Genomic DNA, 19,017 nt, shown 5'->3' with positions numbered 1-19,017 from the left:
CCGCCCCATCCCAGGCCCGCCTCTGGCCCCGCCCTAGCCTTCGCCCCGCCCCCTGCCCCAGGCCCGCCCAGGCCCCGCCTTCGCCCCGTCCTCTGCGTCCCTCCCACTGAATTGCGGGACCGAGCCGAGCGGGCCAGGCTAGGCTGGCGACGCTGCCGGCCGCCAGGCTGGCAAGGGCCGCGGGCGCCGGGCTCGGGGCTCCAGAAGCCGCCGATGGGAAGCGACGCTCCAAAGGGCGAGAGACGACGCCGCGGCCACCGATAACGCCGCGGCCACCATGGGGAACAAGCAGACCATCTTCACTGAAGAGCAGCTGGACAACTACCAGGTGAACCCGGCGCGCCGCGGCCCCCGTAGTCCTCCCCTCTGTCCTCTTCCGAGGCCTCGCTTGGAAAGCGGAGTCACTGAGGTTCAAACCGTGCCGCCGCCTTCAGCGCGCAGCGTCACCCTGGGTGGATGACTTCCCCTCGATGAGCCTCAGTTTCCCAGGCCGGGGAATAAGAGCATTCCAATTAGAGGAGTCTGTCAGATGCGCCTCACCCACCCCCTTCTCTCCCTCGTTAACCTTTTTTCCTGCCCTCTCAGGCTGGACCCCAGCGATTCCTCCCAGCCCACTGGGCATGACCCCCATCCAGAAAGGTCTTGGAGTAGGGAGAGGACAAGAGGCCCCAAATGCAGTTGCAGGTTGGGGTTTTGTTTATCTGTTGGGGTTTCTCTGTGGCTCTAGCATTAAAATAACTGGAGGAAGGAATCTACATAGCTGCATCTCTCAACTTACTTTGTGGTTCCAGTAGCCACTCTCGCCCCAGATTCTTCCAGTTTCAGAGCTAGCTAGCTATTCATGTCAGTGATCCCCAAACTCCCAGCCATGGGAACATTTTTTCTTTTGGTACAGGAGGAAAGTTTATTCCCTGGCTGGCCCAGAGTCCTGCCCAGCTGCCTAGCTCACCTCGACAGGACAGGCGGCTGTAGTCTCCCCAGGAGTCTACATCCTGAACCCTGCACTCCATCTGCCTCAGTCGGTTTCCACACTGGCCAGGTTCAGGGAGTTTCCTGGGCATGGGATTCTTTTCTCACGTCTCTAAGTAGTGCCTCCCATCTTTCAAGGCCCTGCTGTGAAGTTTCTTCTCTGTCTCCTCTAAACAGATTGGGCAGGACTGTTTCCTCACCGGTATTCCTACCTTAGATGTCTGTAACCTTCATGAATATTCAATTAGCAAGAAGACCTTACCTCCAGTGTGACCCAAGTGATGGAATATGTGCTTAAGAAGAGTCCTAGTGGACAGGACAGGGCAGGGCAATAGGAAGACAGCTCTTGCTTTGACTGGAAGGTTCAGAAACAGTGCAGAGCTTGCACAGGGCCTTGGGAAATGAAGATTTTTGCCCAGCAAGTTCTAAGAGGCATCCTGGGTGGAGGTAGATGGCAGGCAAGCACCCCAAACCCAGAGGAGAAGAGTGGCCTGGTGACGGTGGGGAGCCTGCATCCCCACTCAGACCAGCATGGCATTGAGTTACTAGTCAGACCCAGTCCAGTGTTGAGTTCTGATCCTTTGCCAGGACTCAGCTAGACCCTGCCAGAGAAATGAGAGCCATGAAACCCGAGAGCCTCACATCTCCTTCCCTCTGGCTCCCTAGCATGGCCCAGCAGGGCTGAGTGGGGGACTGGAGTTACATTCCCTCTTCCAAGTAACCCTGGGTTTCCTGGACCTTCACAGCTGACAGTCTCCTCTTTCCCAGGCACGATGCCCCACTTTCTGCTCTTCAGACGCCACTGATTCCCAAAGTTTAAGCTGCTGCCCAGGCCACTTACGTGCACGGCACACCCGTCCTCCTCACCCCCCTCCACAGGGCCCACTGCCCTCCCCAGAACCTACGGCAAGGCACACCTCTAGCCACTCCAGCTCTGCTGCCCTTCAGCCTGCGTTTTCAATTCAAAACAAGCCCTATGACTCAGCCTACTTTGCATCTTACCTTGAGATCTCCTCCTCCATCTCAAGAACTGGACCCCGGCCTGCTCTCGGAAGTCTCCTGGGCTCAGAGGTCTAACTGGAGCTTCCTTCCCCTCCTTGGGTCCTTGACTCCAGCCAGTCCGTGTAGTCTTGCTTTTGTCCCTCTTCTCTTCTTTCTGTCCTTCTGTCGTCCCCCACTTCCTTCATCTTTCTTTCCAAAGGCAGCATATGCCTCACTGAAAATCATGGACAGAGAGTTGGACTGACTATGTGCTAGCCAGGCCCCTGGAGGGAACCCTAAGAAGCCATCCATTGGACCTGGATGGATGTGCGAACATAAACACTATGCCCAGCGTTAGGGAACTTTCCAAACGCACATGTACAGCTGCCTTCTCCCCAGGTAATTCTGGTGACTTGGGATGACTGAACGGAGTCGGACCAGGGTTCAGCCTAGCCTGGTCTGGGTTCAGCTGGTCTCCAACCTCTTTTCTTCCTTGAAGCCCCAGGCACTCTGCAGGGCTTCTAGTCAAGCTGGTGGTGTTGTCTTAGCTCCTCACCAACAGTCTGTCTAGGCCTCACATCTTCAGGAAGGATTCCTTCACCTCATCCTGGTCCAGTCACCTGGGAGTACTCAACGGGCCTATGACATATATACCTCTCCAGTCCTTCCTCTGGCCACTGAATGGTTCCTACTGGGTAATGTTGCTGTCTATACTCCTCAATTCCTGTGAAGCCTTGTCTAGGCTCAGAAGAGGCTTGAGGAAGGAAGGAAGAAAGGAAGGAAGGAACACAAACATACGGTTCTAGGAGGGACAAAGAACTCCACACAGGGATTCTGAAGTCCTGGATTCGAGTTGGAGTTGGGCAGTTACCACTATGGGAGTTAACAAGTTGGTGTTCTCTTCTGGGCCCAGGTTCCCACTTTTATGGTGGGAATCCTTACCAATCCAGATATGCTTATGTCACAGGACTGTCATGGGGATCATCTAAGGTCGTTCTGGAGCCAGCCCTCCAGCCGAATGGCGATTGGTGGGGCCATTCTCAGGCTGGGCTGGCAGAGTCAGACAGGAGCCACCTCTCCTTCAGATGGGACAGATAGTGGCTTGGTTCCTGACCACTGCCGTAGGCAGTCCGGGTACATAGGGAGCAGATGCCAGGCAGAGCTCTTGAGTAGAGACGGAGAGGGAAGGGGTTGGAAGTGCTGGAGAGGAGGGGAATAGGTGGCACATGCATTTGGAGGCAGAGTTACGTCTTAATGGAAATGACCTCCAGGCTTCTACTAGTAACTAGAAGATCCAAGCCTGGCCTGTTTGGTGCTTCCAGAATCCTAAGACTCCAGTTTTCACATCTGTAAAATGGGAGATAATGACTGTTCCAGGGTAGTGCTGAAGATGAGATGAAATTGGCAATTTAGAGTCCCTCGTGCAAGGTACCTGGTAATTGTGTGCTGGCTGTGAGGTGGTTCTCAGCCTGGGCTGCTTTAGAATCACTGAGTGACTGGGGGTGAAGTGGGAGCCCTGGGGGGATTGAACCTAAGGCTTTCCATGTGCTAGGCACTCTACCATTGATGTATACTCCCACCCCTAGTGTTTTCACTTTTAACACGTTTAAACAGTATCTCAAAGTTGCCCCAGGCTGGTCTTGAACTTGTGATCTTCCTTCCTTAGCCTTCGAAGTAGTTGAAATTATTATAGGCCAGTTTGGAATGACTGAGTGCCTTTGAAGGTCACTGATGCCTGGGAGGACCCAGGGACTTCCCATTTCATTGGTCTGAGGGGTGGCAAGGTCCAGGTATTTTAAACTGCTCCCAGGTGGCACTATTCTGGTGAAAATTTTCTCTTGCTAGTAGGATCAGCACCCCTGGGAGGGCTTTTAAAGTACACGTTACCACCCAGAGTTTTTGACTCAGGAGTCTAGCCCAAGTGTTTACATTTCTACCATATTCCCAGGAGGCTGCTGCTTGGGCACCATACCTTAAAGATCAGTGCCAGTAGGTGAATCTAGTTGTGCTAAGAGGGCCAGGATACATGTGGAAACTTTCACACCCTTTTCCAGCAGTACTCTTGAGGGGTCTGTATATTTTCTTTCTGACTCGGGGTATGTGTAGGAGGAGCAGAGACGGAGGCCAGGACTCCCCCTCCCCTATTCCAGTTTTCTGACAGCCCTTCCAGGTTAGTTAGCAGAGCCCTGGTCCCTTCAGATGGCAGACCTAGCCCTCTAGATAGGGAGTTCCTGAAGGCTCAGCTAGGCTGTCTGTGCTGCCTGCTCTTGGCCTCTGAGAATAGCTGAGGGACCAGCCCATAAGCCCTCAGCCTGCCCGAGTCTTAGTCCTGCTAGACAGAGTGATTCTGTATGCACTGAGTGGGGACAGGGCTGCTGCTTCCCAGCCTGAGCTGACTCCTATGGAGGAGCCATTGCTAAAAGCAAAGTTGAGCCCTTCAGGGGAAACCCCTGAGTTTCCAAGGTGGGCATGGCAGCATGGAGTCCTTCGTCTGTCTGTCTGTCTGTCTCCTCATAGACAGCAGGTGGCATAGAAAGACAGATTCACTGGGCTTCATGGGAACCTGGAAATTCCACCCACCTTCCTCTTGGCCTGTACAGAGGCAGCAAGGAAAGCCCTGGCTGTCGTACACATACTGTGGGCATCCTCTTTGGCCCACCTCAATGTGCAATCCAACCGGCCTGGTGTCTAGCAGCTCCAGGTCTTCCAGAGCCAGCCTGGCTGTCGGCATGCCTGGGCTGTGTCCATTCACCCCCTCATCAGCGCGGCTCTGCTTAGCATAAGGCCCCAGGAGGCCCCGTGGGCTCTGCTGAGTCTGAGGCCTTCTTCCTTCGTGCTACAACAGTGGGCAGATGAGCCAGACAGCAGGAGATCATGAAAAAGCCCTGCACTGGTGGGCATTTTAGGTCCCATTGGGTCACTTTCGCTTCCTCTCACCTAGGCCTGGTGTAGTAACCATCATGTAAGACTCTAGGCCATGGATGGATGGATCTCATCCAGACAGACAGGTCCTTAAAGAGTCCAGATACTCCCTTCCCATCCCCCTCTTCTGGGGTCTACCCCTCACACCTCGGCCTCCATCTCTCTAATGCCTCCTCAGTGTGATATCCCTTGTTCCTTCAGCCTAAGGCCACAGATCATATACCCAGAATGGTAAGTCTCCAGACTCAGGACTACTGCCCATGGCAACCCAGGACATCTACTTTATACTGCCTACCCACATGAGGCCCTGTTCTCAGTGCCTATGGTGGCATGCCAAGGCATCCTGTTGATCCACTCTTGAGGGTCTCTAGAATTGTCTCTTATCTACCTCCCTGCTCTCCCACAATGTAACCCCCGACCTTCAAATTACTGTGGCCACCCGTGACTCCATGTTCTCCTTTGCCAAGTACCCGATATGTGTCACCGAACCCTACCCCACCTATGGATTGCTATCCTAGGCCCAGTTGGTGGTGGCAGAGGGGTGGACCACAAGCTTCGGGAGGCATCTTCTGGACCTGCTAGAGCTGGTTGTTACCTCCAGGGAGGCCTGAGGAGGGGTAGCAGGCACTCTTCTGCCTTGGGTCCAGGGTTGTTGGGTGGGGCCCTGGAGCTGCAAGGATTCTAAGGTCCACTGTGTGTTTTCCTCCTGCAGGACTGCACTTTCTTCAATAAGAAGGACATCCTCAAGTAAGTGTGGCTTCTTGTCTACGTCTCTGGGGCTAGGGCTGTGGTAGAGGTGGGGCTGGAGACCCCACGGGGCCTGGCTGAGCTGGAGCTGAGGAAGGATGTGAGACCTGAGTTCAGGTGGGCTTCAGGCACACATCAGGGCTACAGTATGGACTGAAGGTCTCACTGCTCCCTCCCACTTATCCTTCTTCTGGGGATGGGGTGCCTGCTACCTTCTGCACTCCGAGATTAAGGGTTTAGGGCACAGTCTCAGTCAGTCCTCTCTGGGACCTTGTAACACGAGAATCCTGCTAACCTTCTTTACACATGAGACTTTGAAACTTGGCCCAAGCCACTAAGCCAGGGTCTGGAGAGATGGCCTTCTAACTCCAGGCCCCTGGCTTTTTTTTTTCTTTTCTTTTGGGGCCTGCTACCATAGGGACACCCCCCTCCCCCTCCATCTTTTAAGTTAGGGGCTCTAATACTCCACTGGCCTCAATGTCTGTCACTCTGGGATGTCTAAAAGCCAAAGACATGCCCACCACCCCTGAGCTGTTTCCCAGGGGTCTCCAGGAGAGCCCCTTTCCTTGTGGGTTAAGGAGGGGGTCCCGAACAGGAGAGATGGCAGCGTTGGCAGTCTCAGACCAGTGAGCAGGCATTGTAGGATGCTAGGAAACCTGCAGCCCTTGCTGGCCCCCTCTACCTAGGCTATCCGGTGTCACTAAAAGCCAGCAAAGTCTCAGGATCAGTTTCCCTGGAGATCGATGCTCAGGCTGGGGCTACAGCCTGGTGCAGCCTCCCCAGAGAGCCTGTTGTCCTTCGTCACCATCCTGACCACTCTGTGTGGACAGTGTCCCTCTGCCAGCCTACCATTCTGTCCTGTCACTTGAGTGGGTGGAGGATACCCTATTTTCACTTCTGGGGGGGGTCAGAGCCCCCCAAATTGGTCTCAGGCCTGGGCTGTCCTCCCATATCCACAGCACTGGAGTTCTCTGGCCTCAGAGAGGTTTGGCCCCGTGGAACCCCACTTTCTAGGGTGCTGGTACCACTATCAAGGGGCAGTAATCAAAGGTGTGACATCTGACCACTGGGACTAGCCTATCCAGAGTGATGTGTCCTCAGTGAGGGTTTCTGGGGCTTTTCAGTCTTACTGTATTAATCTTCTATTTAGATGTGCTCCCAACTTCCTTAACCCCTGCTGTGTAGATGCAGAGTCTGAGCTGCTTGTATTCTGAGGCTCACAGTATTTCTAGTCTGGTCCAGTTCCTTGCCACCCGGCACTTACAATGCTCTTAAAGCCAGCCAGAGCTCTGGAGATTCCTAAGCTCAGTAACTAGCTTTCCTGGAGAATCCAGGTGTCCCTACCCATTCCTGGCACCTGGGCATGGTGCCTGTTAGCCGCCAGTGAGTGTGTGGTAAGGGAAGGGAGGGCTGGCCACAGAAGGATGGTCGAGGCAGGCAGAATGCAGAGACAAAGACACAGGCCTGCATCCCCTCCTCACCCCTACCATGTACTAATCCTACTGAGAGCAGCAAGGTCTTTGGGAAGAATGCCTTAAGACCAGGCCAAGAGTTGGAGCTGGTCTGACAGGCCTTTGGGGGTGTCTCTGGCTCATTAGCAAATGAAGGGCTGCTGGGCAAAGGTTCCTGGCTCCTCACAACCCCGGCTTTTTTTTTTTTTTTTTTTTTTTTGGATTTTTCGAGACAGGGTTTCTCTGTGTAGCTTTGCGCCTTTCCTGGAACTCACTTGGTAGTCCAGGCTGGCCTCGAACTCATAGAGATCCTCCTGGCTCTGCCTCCCGAGTGCTGGGATTAAAGGCGTGCGCCACCACCGCCCGGCATGGTTTTTTTTATCTCCACACTAGAGAAAAAAGCAAACGCCAGGTCCCCTCATGGGCGAAGGAACTTCTCAGGCAGCTGGACACCCTGTCTCAGCTGTTGCCTGGCTGGTTTCGGGGTGTCACCTCCAGCAGAGGCCCGTGTCACTGACCCCCACAGCCCAACCAGGCCAGCCTCTCTCCACTGCTCACATCTCAGTGAGGCCCAGAGAGGAGCAAAGACCACCCAGCTGTGTACAGCAGGTCAGTGGCAGAGCCAGGCCGGCCAGACCCTGCCTCCACTGGCCTGCCCTCCCCGTATTTTGATGCAGCCCCCCCACTTCTCCTCCTCCCAGCTGCCTGTTTCCTTGGTAAGCTGCACCCTGAATACTGACCAGATGGCAGGGAGGAAACTTGAGCAGGAGGTTCCTCTGTCAGTGATTTGGATCACAGATAACCATGATCCCGGGCTCAACTGCTCCCTCTACCAACAACCCCAGTAGATCCCATTTCTCTCTAGGCTCAGCTCTTCCATCCCAGCACCGGGTGAGTGGGCAGCCCACCCCACCCATCCGCCCACTCCTTTCAGCCTCCCTGCTTCCTGTGGGTCAGAGCTTAGCCCTTCCCTGTCCTCAGTTACGCTTTGTTCCTGAACGAGTGGACAGGAGTCCCTGTCTCCTCCATCCAAGACAAGTCTGTCCAGGTGACACCCCGAGGAGTCTGCCAAGAGATTGCTTCATTATTTATTTTTTCAACCTTTTAGACATTGATGTAATCAATTTTAATGACTATTTTTTTCTATCACACATGAGGAGTCTGAAACTTAACTGCCTGCAGGGGCCAACCTGCACCGGGAGTAAAGGAAGTGGGCCAGGCCCTGGATCCTTTCTGAAGAGCTAGCCGCTCCCGGTCCCAGCAGGATCGGCAAACAGATGTACAGTGTACAAATCTTTCAATTTGTAAATGGTGGCAAATAAATTTGAAAATTTAATTTAATCCTTTCTTTTCTAAAAATTTAATGTATTTAAAACCCCATGTGAGAGCCAGGCATTCGTGTGGGCTATCAGTTTCTGACTTTTCAGAAGGGTCTGTCTTTCCCCTAATGATTTCAAATGCTGTTTATCATAGGTTACGTCTCATTAATACTTGGGTTTGACTCTAGTCTGAGTCTGGCACCAATGTCTATTTCTTTTTGTTCTGTTTTGGGGGGCTGGACAGGAGGCAGGAAGTTAAGCCAGATCTTGCTACGTGGGGCTGGCTGGTTGCAAACATTCATAGGTACTACTGTTTCATTCCTTCGGGTTCTGGGATGAGGGCTTGGCTTTGCCTCTCCCTCTCCCTCTCCTTATCCCTCACGCGCTTCCCTTTCTCTCTCTCTCTCTCTCTCTCTCTCTCTCTCTCTCTGTCTTTTATTATTATTATTATTTTGGTTTTGGGTTTTTGTTGTTGTTTTTGGTTGGTTAGTTGGATTTTTGTTCTTGAGACAGGGTCACCTTGTACAGCTCAGGCTGGCCTCGAACTCGGGATCCTCCTCCAGCTTCAGCCTCCTTAGTGGTAGGAAGGGCTCCATTAACTTCCTCGATCACCCAGGTGGCTTTCAGGTTGGTTTCACGCAGCTAGAGTAGCACGGTTGTCATTTCTGGTCCTGGCTGTTGTGATGGGACACATGTATAAATCTTTTTTTTTAACTTGGTGTCCTTTATTGGGGAAAAGGGTGACAGAGATATAGGTCTGTCTGTCTGTCTTTTCCTTTTTTTAGATGATTTTCCTCCCACAGTGATTTGGTGTTTCAAATTCTCTGTGGAGTTCCTTAAAAATTTCCACCATCGCCGGGCGGTGGTGGCGGCGCACGCCTTTAATCCCAGCACTCGGGAGGCAGAGCCAGGCGGATCTCTGTAAGTTCGAGGCCAGCCTGGTCTCCAAAGCGAGTTCCAGGAAAGGCGCAAAGCTACACAGAGAAACCCTGTCTCGAAAAACCAAAAAAAAAAAAAAAAAAAATTTCCACCATCTAGTTGTTTGACTTTTTTATTTTATTTTTATTTTTAATTTTTTAAAAGATTTATTTCATGTGCATTGAGTGTTTTGCCTGCACGTATATATGTGTACCACATGCCTGCCTGGTGCCTACAGACATCAGAAGAGGGTGTTGGATCCCTGGAGCTGGAATCATGGGTAGTTATTATGAGCCACAATGTGGGTGCTGAGAACTGAACCCAGGCAGGTCCTCTACAAGAGCAACAAGTGCTCTTAACTGCCAAGCCACCTATCCAGCCCCAATTTTTACTTATTTATTTATTTATTTGTTTGTTTATTTATTTATTTATTTTGGTTTTTTGAGACAGGGTTTCTCTGTGTAGCTTTGGAGCCTTTCCTGGATCTTGCTCTGTAGACCAGGCTGGCCTCGAACTCACAGAGATCTGCCTGCCTCTGCCTCCCGAGTGCTGGGATTAAAGGCATGTGCCACCACCACCCGGCTTTTATTTTATTTTATTTTTTAATTTAATTTAATTTTATTTATTTATTTATTTTTTTCGAGACAGGGTTTCTCTGGGTAGCTTTGCACCTTTCCTGGAACTCGATCTGTAGACCAGGCTGGCCTTGAACTCACAGAGATCTGCCTGCCCCTGCCTCCTGAGTGCTGGGATTAAAGGCGTGCGCCATCACCGCCCGGCTGCATGGGTGCACATGTATGTGTGGTGCATCTGTGTGTGCATGTATGTGGAGGCCAGAAAACAACCTCAGGTGTTGTTTTTCAAGCACATCCACCTTTGTTTTGAGGCAGTTTCTCATTGGCCTGGAGCTCACCAAGTGGACTGGGCTGGCTGCCTGGTCCTCAGCGGTCTGCCTGTCTCCTACTCTTCAGCACTGGGATTAAATGTGTGCATTTCCAGCGATGGAGAAATGCCTCAGAGGTTAAGAGCACTTGCTGTTCTGATAGAAGACCCCACTTCAGTTCCCAGTACCCCCACGGTGGCTCACAACTGTCCCTAAGTATATGAGGTGCACATACATGAATACAGGCAAAACACTCATACACATGAGATAGAATAAATGAATCTTTAAAAAATTAAATAAATGTTAAGATTTTTTAAAACAAAACCCAATTTTTTTTTTTTTTTTTTTTTTTTGTCATCATGCCTGACGTTTTTTTTCTTTCCTTTGTTTAAAACATAAAACATAAGGATTGAGCCGGGCGGTGGTGGCGCACGCCTTTAATCCCAGCACTCGGGAGGCAGAGCCAGGCGGATCTCTGTGAGTTCGAGGCCAGCCTGGTCTCCAAAGCGAGTTCCAGGAAAGGCGCAAAGCTACACAGAGAAACCCTGTCTCGAAAAACCAAAAAAAAAAAAAAAAAAAAAAAAAAAAAAAAAAAAAAACATAAGGATTGAACTCGGGTCCTTTACTGATTTTACTGACTTGGTCCTTGGTATGCTGTGGTCTATGTATCAAGGATCGTCTCCTTGGCCTACCAGACAGTTTTATGAACACTGTCCTATTTAATTTTCACAAGTGGGAAAAATGATAGACTGTTCCTACTTCTGACTGCAAATCATTCTCTGTGGTTACTCCAGTTACCCAAGGTCACCCCACTAGCTAGTGAATGGTTTAGGTGCAGTTCCAACCTCAGCCTGGCTTGAAGCTCCTGCTGCACAATCCCCACAACTTTGGGGGCGTAAGCAAATTCCCAGAGGCACCCAGCATCAGCTGTAGCACAGGTGGAGGGAGTGGATGTTAAAGTCTACTCTGAAATGTAATCATCAAAACCACGATGGATCTGTTAAAGGCGAACAGATTAGCCAAGAATGGTGGCACAGGCCTACCATCTCATGGGGAGGCTGCAGGCTGCTGAAGCAGGAGGTTTGCAAGGCCTGGCTCTGCAGTGAAACCCTGTCACCCCCTGCCTCCTCCAAAAAGCACAGGAATTGCAAAATATACATTTTGACGCAAGGACTGTTATAAAAAGAAGGGCAATATTCCTCAATGCAGGAAATAGCAGAGAAAATCTGAATGTCCGCTTGTGGAGAGTCCCAGCTTTGGTTTGGCCACCCTGGTGTCTGCTGACCCCCTCTCACCCAAAGGATAGGATTTTAGGGTTTTCCCCCTTCTGCTCTGTCCTTGTGACCTCAGGTCCTTTGATGGAGATGTGTTCCTGGAGAGTAAGCTTGTGGCACTGTGCTTATTTTGTTTGCTTATTCAGGACGTGCTCTGCTCTAGGAGAGCCATGTTTACCAGGGTGGCTTGACGTGCAGCACGTGTGTGTGTGTGTGTGTGTGTGTGTGTGTGTGTGTGTGTGTGTGTGTGTGTGCATGCGTGTGGGTGGGGTGGGGGTGGGGGGTCAGCCCTGGGTTCAAATCTTGTCTTCACTGCTCATTCACTGTATAAGTGCTGATAGGCACTTACTCATTTGGTGTTCAGTTTTCCCATCTGAAAAGCGGGAGGCTAATACCTCCTTCTCAGGGTGTCTGGGAATGAAAGTGAACAAGGCCACCCACCCACACAGCACTAGTCTGGAGACAGGGGACTTGATGGATGGCAGCCTCAGTCATTATCTGCGTTCACCGAGGAAGCAGCCAAATGCTCTATTAGACACCAGGGGTCAGGTGGGACTCAGATGAGCGTTGGAATGGCTGCACTGAGGGACTTACTAAGGGAGGACCTGGAAGTTTTAGGTCACTAAGAGAACCTGGTCTGATCTGATTTTGAGGTAGAAGGACAGGCCCAGCCCAGGAGATGTGAGATCATACATGATCCAGTCTGCTCCAGTCTGGGGCCTCACCTTGGGTAAATTGCCTATCTTTGCCCCTGGCCAGTGCCCCTACATCTGCCCCATGCACCAACATATCACAGATGCGATCTCATATGAGTGTAGTTTGAACCTGTCTTGGATGGAGAGATGACCTCTGGGATATAAGGGACCTGGACAAGGGACACAGGACAAAAGAGGACAGGATGATGGGGGACTTCCAAGTGACATGGGATCAGGATCGCCTCACATTCCAGAGATGATGAGCAGCTTACTGAGGTGGCACAGCCTCCTGAGTACAAGACAGGGGTGTGGGGTGGCAGCTCAGGACCTGAGACATCAGTAAGGATGGCTTGGCTCACTTGGAAGGCTTGGTCCTGCCAGCCCCAGCGGGAGGAAGGTTGTAAAGATCCATTCATAGGGGCTCCTGGAGGGCCTGAAGGATGCTGAGCACTCTTAGCCACCGACCTTCAGGACAAGAACTAGGCTGGAGCTCCGGAAGACCCCTAGTTGTGGCAGGCAGAGGAGTGGTTGTGTTTATTATGTTCTGGACTTCCCAGTCCTAGGTTCCAGCCCTGGATCTTGAAGATCTAGTTCTGTGGCCTCAGACAAATCCCTCAGTCCTCAGTTTGCTTAGCTGAAAACTGAGGTCATAGTGGGTCTCCTGCCCAGTGATGAGCAGGAGATTAAGGTAACTTATGTCAAGCACAGTACCTGGAACATTAAAAATTCTTAGAAAATAGTTGTGTGTGTGTGTGTGTGTGTGTGTGTGTGTGTGTGTGTGTGTGTGTGTGTGTGTGTGTGTGAGAGAGAGAGAGAGAGAGAGAGAGAGAGAGAGAGAGAGAGAGAGAGTCATGTAGAGGTCATAGGACAGCTCGTGGGGGCTGGCTCTCTCCTCCCACCACGTGGTTTTCAGGAATCAAGCTCAGGTTGTATGTTGACAGGAAGTACCTTCACCTGTTGATCCACCCTGCCAGCACCACATAGAAAACTTGAGAGACCAAATCAGGTCAGGTGGGGGAGCGGGAGAGCAGGGGAGAGACGGTGTGGGAGATAGTTGCCCAGCTGAGGAGCGGGGAGGAAGTACCCCTATAGGAGAGGATAGTGGCGGTGGTTCCTGCATGTGTGTGTGAAACAAGGAGGGCCTGGGCACAGTTGGGTCAGCAGTACGGGGATTCTGGCAGGACCTGCTTCCTCTCGAAGCTATGCCCACTGTGGGCAGAGCCGACAGCTTCCTATTGGCCGGTCACTTGGTCCTGGATGCTGTGGACAGTTTTTCCAAGCCTGGATGGGGTGGCTCTGGGTCGCTGGGGCTCAGGGATGGCAGTCTCCAGTGTTTTCCTCTGTTTCTCTCTAAGGCTCCATGCGCGGTTCTATGAGCTGGCCCCCAACCTCGTCCCAATGGACTACAGGAAGAGTCCCATCGTCCATGTGCCCATGAGCCTCATCATACAGATGCCGGAGCTCCGGGTATGCGAGAGGCTGCTGCTGGTGGGTTGGAGCATGGGAACTCACACCCAGGCAGGGAGTAGAGGCTCGGATCCAGACTGAAGCCTGACTCTACCCATTGTGACACTCTCGACCTCTACCGCTGAAGCTCTCTGTGCCTCGGTTTCCCAATATACACTTTGCATAAAAGAGTTATGGAAGTGGGTAGGGCTTGGTAGATGCACCGTGGGTTTGTGATTGCCCACTGCCCAGCTCTTGGCCCGTGCCCATCTGCATGTCCCTATGTGGAGTAGCCTGGGCTGTACTTGGCAGTCCTTGGTCTGCTCTTTTAGATAATTTTTCTCTCTCCTCCTTGTCTGATCATGGATTCTTGGTCATCTCTAGTGGCACAACTCAGACTCAAACTTCCTGGGAGTCTTTTTAGAATGTTCATTTGGATTTGGGCCATGTAGGGTAGGCTCAGCCAGTTCTATTGTGTGGGTACTCAAGCATGTACCTACCTACACATTGCAGGTTTCTTGATTTCTTCACATGGGATATAAAAAGGACACTCCCGCAGCATTGGGCATAATTCCACAGGGCTGTGGGACTTGGCAGGCCTGGGATGTATGGCTTAAGGCAGGGTAAGAGAGCTACATGGCGTCCTCTTAGGCCTGCATCCCAATGCTGTCCTGAGAGATGATGAGCACAGGCTGGACCCTGGAGAGTACTGCCTGTCCTCGAGGGAGTGGGGGACCAGGCTGAGTGTCATGGAGAGTGTGAGGCACTGTAGGAACTTTGTTTCTAGGCTTCTGGGGCTGATCTGGGCTGAGCAGCTGTGGTGGAAGGAATGTGGCCCTGGATGACTTGGTGTCACCGGAAGGAACAGAGACAGTGTTGGAAATGAGAACAAATGGGCTATGTGACTGGAGGCATCCGAACCACCTCTTGCTGCTTTCGTTGGTCCAATTATCTGACATGTTGGGGCCTTACTTCCATCCCTCACCTGTCTGGCCTGAATTAGCCTGAGCCGAGGACTTCCTGGAGCGGTTGTCTTCTTTGCTGGGGACACAGCCCAGTGTGTGGAGGAAGGAGCCTGTGTAGGTGCCTCTGAAAAATGGGATGGTTGGCATGGAGGCTCTGCTCAGCTTGCTGTGCCCATGTGTGGACCCTGTGTAGCATGAGAGCGCGCCTGCTGAGTCAGGTCCTGGATCAATGCCTTGATCTCTGCCTGGGCAGCTCCTCCAGGAACCCATTAAGTAGCTGTGAGTATTGCCTCACTCTAGAGGCTGACACACACAGGTTGCCACAGGCTACCTTCAGACTAGCCCAAGGCCCCTGCCTTCATCTACTTCAGTGATGGCTGTGCTTATCTTCAGGAGAATCCCTTCAAGGAGAGGATTGTGGAGGCTTTCTCTGAGGATGGCGAGGGGAACCTCACCTTCAATGACTTTGTGGACATGTTCTCTGTGCTCTGTGAGTCGGCACCCCGAGAGCTCAAGGCAAATTATGCCTTCAAGATCTATGGTAAGGAGGGCCTGGCAGCAGGGCGGAGCTGTAGTGCTGAGGGGCACATCCTATGGGCCATTGGACCATCCACTTATTGCTGGGTACACTAAGGCTGCTCTTTGAGGACACCTGTCTCAAGGGCACAAATCACGCCTGAGACTCATCTTCAGAGAGAAGGAAAGACTCTCCCACCCTGGGTGGGCGTTAGAGTGAGGAATAGGGACTAGAGGACCAGGAAAGATTGGTCCCCTGGAGACAAGAGGACAGACACCCCAACAGAGTGGGCAGTAAGGCTTGACAAGATGAGGAAGGTTTGGGATGTGATGGGAGGGGTCAGTGAGAGGCTAGAGAGGTAAACTAGGCTGTGAGGAGTCGGGGCCTTGTGCTCAGGACTAGGACACTGCAGGGTTCAGGCAGGGAAGGGCAGTTGTGTTCTAGAAAGATCACTGGGAAGATTTGAATTGTGAACTAAAAAAGCCAAGCTAAATCTGAGGACCAGACAGGAGGCCTTCTGGGATACGATGATGAGCCAGGCGGGGAGGGAAATCCACAAAAGTCCCCCTCCCATGCCAGAGGTAGGGTCTTCCCCTTTCCCCAGCCTGCTGACCCACTGGCCACTAGAGGGCGCTGGTCACACAGAAGTCTCCCATCGCTACATGGAGGCAACCGCACAGCTCACCCACTGTGCCTGGGTCAAATCCTTACCAGGTCAGATCACTGAAGCCCAAGGAGGGTTTGAACTTTTACTGGACCAGATAAGAAGACCACAAACCTCCCCGCACCTTTGAGAAGCTGGGGGGTCTCAAAGCAGTGGGCCCATCAAGGGCTGCCTATTCATTTTGTGATTACGTCAAAGGACTTCGGTTTAGACACATGGAGCAACACATTGTGTTTGCATGTAAGAGAGCAGACCCTGTCTGTCCACCCTCCATATATGTAGCTTCTAAAATTTCACCCATTATCCCTCAGTCTTGGACCCCACAGTGCTGCCCCTGGTAAAGACTCTTGTCTTCCTATAAGAAGAAAGTGCCGAACCCATGGAGGTCTCCGGTTTTTACTGTTAAATTAGTCTAGGATTCTATTCAGCCCACTAGCCACATATCAGGCTTTTTCATGAAACCCCCTGCAGGCCCTTCAGGAGCAGAGATAAACCCCACTTCATGCCCACTGTGCAGAGGTGGACAGCTCAGGCTACATTGGAGGGCTTCTGCTCTACATCCGGCTCTGGTCGGGGTTGTGACGTCAGAGAGGCCCTTGTCCTCCCCGACTCTCTTCACCTGCAGAGTGCAGGCACTAAGTACACGAGGAGGCAGAGTAGCTCTTGTCTTCATCACTGCCATTCATGACAGCCGCGTGGGCAGCAGGCGTTCAGTGGGAGGGACCCTCTGCCTAGACAGTGATGCTTGGAAACTTGTAGGCCAAGTGGGTGTTTGCTGGGAAGGCATCAGAGACGCGGGAAACCATGTGCACAGAGCTGGCAGCTGTGCTCTGGGGATAGAGCTAATCGTGATGAGTCTGCACACAGCTCAGGCCCACAGAACCACTGTGCTGAGAGGCTAAGAAGGGGGAATAGAGCTAATCATGATGAGCCTGCACACGACTCAGGCCCACAGAACCGCTGTGTGCTCTCTGGGGACAGTGGTAGTACCTTTTGCCCAGAAGACCCAAATCTGCCCTTTATTCTGTGCACAAAGGCCTTCCCTGCTCTGGCCTCTCTCTAGGGCAGTGGTTCTCAACCTTCCTAAAGCTGTGACCCTTTTATACAGTTCTTTATGTTGTGGTGACCCCCAACCACAATATTATTTCATTGCTACCTCATAATTGCAATTTCGCTACTGTGATGAATCGTAATGTAAATATCTGATATGCAGGATATCTGATATGTGACCCTCAAAGGGGTCATGGCCTGCAAGTTGAGAACCACTGCTCCGCGGGATCCTGCATCTCCTGACTTGACTTCTGTTGTTGTTTTCAAAATTGACAGATTAAGTTGTACATACTCACTGCATATATCATGACATGTGTGTTAATTAGTCACGTATGTCTGGAGGCCTACCAGCGGTGATGAGGTACCATTTAGAAAGTGTGGGTCTCAGAGTCAAATGGACCCAGTCAGAATCCTTGCTGCATCTCTGACTGGATCTCTGACTTGGACTCAGGCACTTGGCCTCTCTGGGTCCTGGCTTCCTCGGCTTTAGGAGTCCACTGTGTGGACTGTTTGGCTTCAGTGGGAAGTTCTTAGAGTGCTTCAGATTTGGAACTGTTTGGGCTGTGGCTGTGTGCACCCTCCTTGTGGGGGTTTGTGGGTTCCCCCAAATGTTAGTTTGTTGGCTGTGGATGTTTAACATATGCCTTGGGTGTGAGCCTGTTGGTTTCAGGGACCCCCCTCTTGTCTGAGATACTCTGGGGACTCCGGAGGCTGGTGGAGAAATCAGTGTGGTCAGCTGGGAGGAAGGGGCAGTACTGGACAGGACACCTCCCTCCTCGAAGCCCCTGGAGGGACTCAGCCCTGTCTTGACCATCTCTGTTTACCCCACCTAACCACACAGACTTCAACACTGACAATTTCATCTGTAAAGAAGACTTAGAGCTGACGCTGGCCCGACTCACTAAGTCAGAGCTGGATGAGGATGAGGTAGTGCTTGTATGTGACAAGGTCATTGAGGAAGCTGACCTGGATGGTGATGGCAAGCTGGGCTTCGCTGACTTTGAGGACATGATCGCCAAGGCCCCTGATTTTCTCAGGTGCTGTGACCCCAGGGCCTGGGCTTGGGTTGGATAGGCCAGAACATTAGGGTCACAGCTGGCTGCCTGGTCTCATGGGAGTGATATATGCAGGCCCAAAGCAGCAGATCGAAGCCCCTCTCCCCAGATGCATGACTGGCCCTTACATGACTATTCATGTCACGAGAGGGATCAAGGCCTTCCGTGGTGCGTGGGAAGGATCCAGACTCTGGAGGGTGGAAACTGGACACCTGCCCCTTCTGAGCCTCCTGTAATTACTTCTGTGAGCTTCTCTAAGGAAATGACCAGGGTGAGGTTAGCTTTTCCCTGTGGGGCCTTCTGCCCAGCCCAGCCTCACACCCTCTCTCCTTTCTCTTCCCAGCACTTTCCACATCCGAATCTGAGGATGCTGCCAAGGCTGCAGGGGCCTGGAAGTCCACCTTCTGGCCTGCTGTCTGTGCAGGTACGGTTTCCAAGCACTTCAGGAAAGGAGCTGTAGCCTCTGGGGTTCTCACCCATGGACATTTCCTGTGGCCCTTTCAGCAAAAAAAAAAACAAAACAAAACAAAAAAAACAAATAAAAAACTTAAGAGCAATGAGGTTGTGAAGAGCAGGACCCTTCCCGGGGTCCCCAGTGGTTCAGCCACAAGACCAATGGTCCCCCTGTGGGCCCTCTCAACCACCCCCTTGCCCAGTCCTTTTCTCACCCAGCAGTGTCTCCTAGGAGGGGAGGTGGGAAAGCCAGCAGGAGGGGTGGGGCTGGGTTATCCATATGCCAGGCAGACACCCCGTACCCAGGGCTAAGGGCAAAAACCAAGCAAAACGAAACAACAAACAAAAGAAGCAGAGACTGGGGTTTTAACAAGCTATGCAATCTTTTACTAAAGCCAAGACTGGGCTGCACCCTCCCCCAATGCCTCCCCTGCCCTCTACTTTCCCAATGTGAAGCTGTGTGAGCAGTGGGTCCAAAGGGCTCTGCCCCCGTGTCCCTCCCCAATGACATGGTGTCACTGGTGTGTGCTGACCTCAGATTTGTGAATTCCTAGGAATAAAACACTTTTGTGTCCTGCACGTTCTGTGTCTGTCAGCATTAGGAATGCTCGGTGGTACCTTTCGGGCAGTCGGTGAAGTCGTCTTCTGTGTCAAGTACTAACTTTGGTTTCAGGCTGTTGGGTGAGGATTGTTTCCATTTTCCTAGTA

At 52.0% G+C, this 19,017-nt stretch overlaps 1 protein-coding gene across 2 annotated transcripts; it reads left to right on the top strand.

The window, feature by feature from the left end:
* The first annotated feature begins 87 nt into the window (after window positions 1–87).
* On the top strand, window positions 88–18,888 carry Cib2 (calcium and integrin binding family member 2). 2 transcript variants are annotated; one of them, XM_052760633.1, is made up of 6 exons: window positions 88–328; window positions 5,585–5,619; window positions 13,515–13,626; window positions 14,967–15,111; window positions 17,643–17,838; window positions 18,200–18,888. In XM_052760633.1, exons 1-6 carry the CDS (start codon window positions 278–280, stop codon window positions 18,219–18,221), a joined length of 561 nt encoding a protein of 186 aa, XP_052616593.1. In that variant the 5' UTR covers window positions 88–277; the 3' UTR covers window positions 18,222–18,888. The 2 variants fall into 2 exon arrangements, with proteins under 2 accessions (XP_052616593.1, XP_052616583.1); XM_052760623.1 differs by having other exon boundaries at window positions 92–328; window positions 14,964–15,111.
* Window positions 18,889–19,017: the final 129 nt, after the last annotated feature.

This window comes from Peromyscus californicus, unplaced genomic scaffold, assembly GCF_007827085.1.
Source record: "Peromyscus californicus insignis strain IS unplaced genomic scaffold, ASM782708v3 Scaffold_11__1_contigs__length_118956290, whole genome shotgun sequence".
Lineage (NCBI taxonomy): Eukaryota > Metazoa > Chordata > Mammalia > Rodentia > Cricetidae > Peromyscus > Peromyscus californicus.
Note: the sequence above shows the minus strand (reverse complement) of the source record. Positions and strands in the feature narration are given on the sequence as shown.

What these genes read in the sequence shown, in the direction of transcription:
- Cib2 (XM_052760623.1), top strand. Translation starts at nt 278, where the DNA reads ATGGGGAACAAGCAGACCATCTTCACTGAAGAGCAGCTGGACAACTAC. An exon ending in AATAAGAAGGACATCCTCAA is followed by an intron (nt 5,620 to 13,514) that starts GTAAGTGTGGCT and finishes TTTCTCTCTAAG; the next exon opens with GCTCCATGCGCGGTTCTATG. An exon ending in AAGGCCCCTGATTTTCTCAG is followed by an intron (nt 17,839 to 18,199) that starts GTGCTGTGACCC and finishes TTCTCTTCCCAG; the next exon opens with CACTTTCCACATCCGAATCT.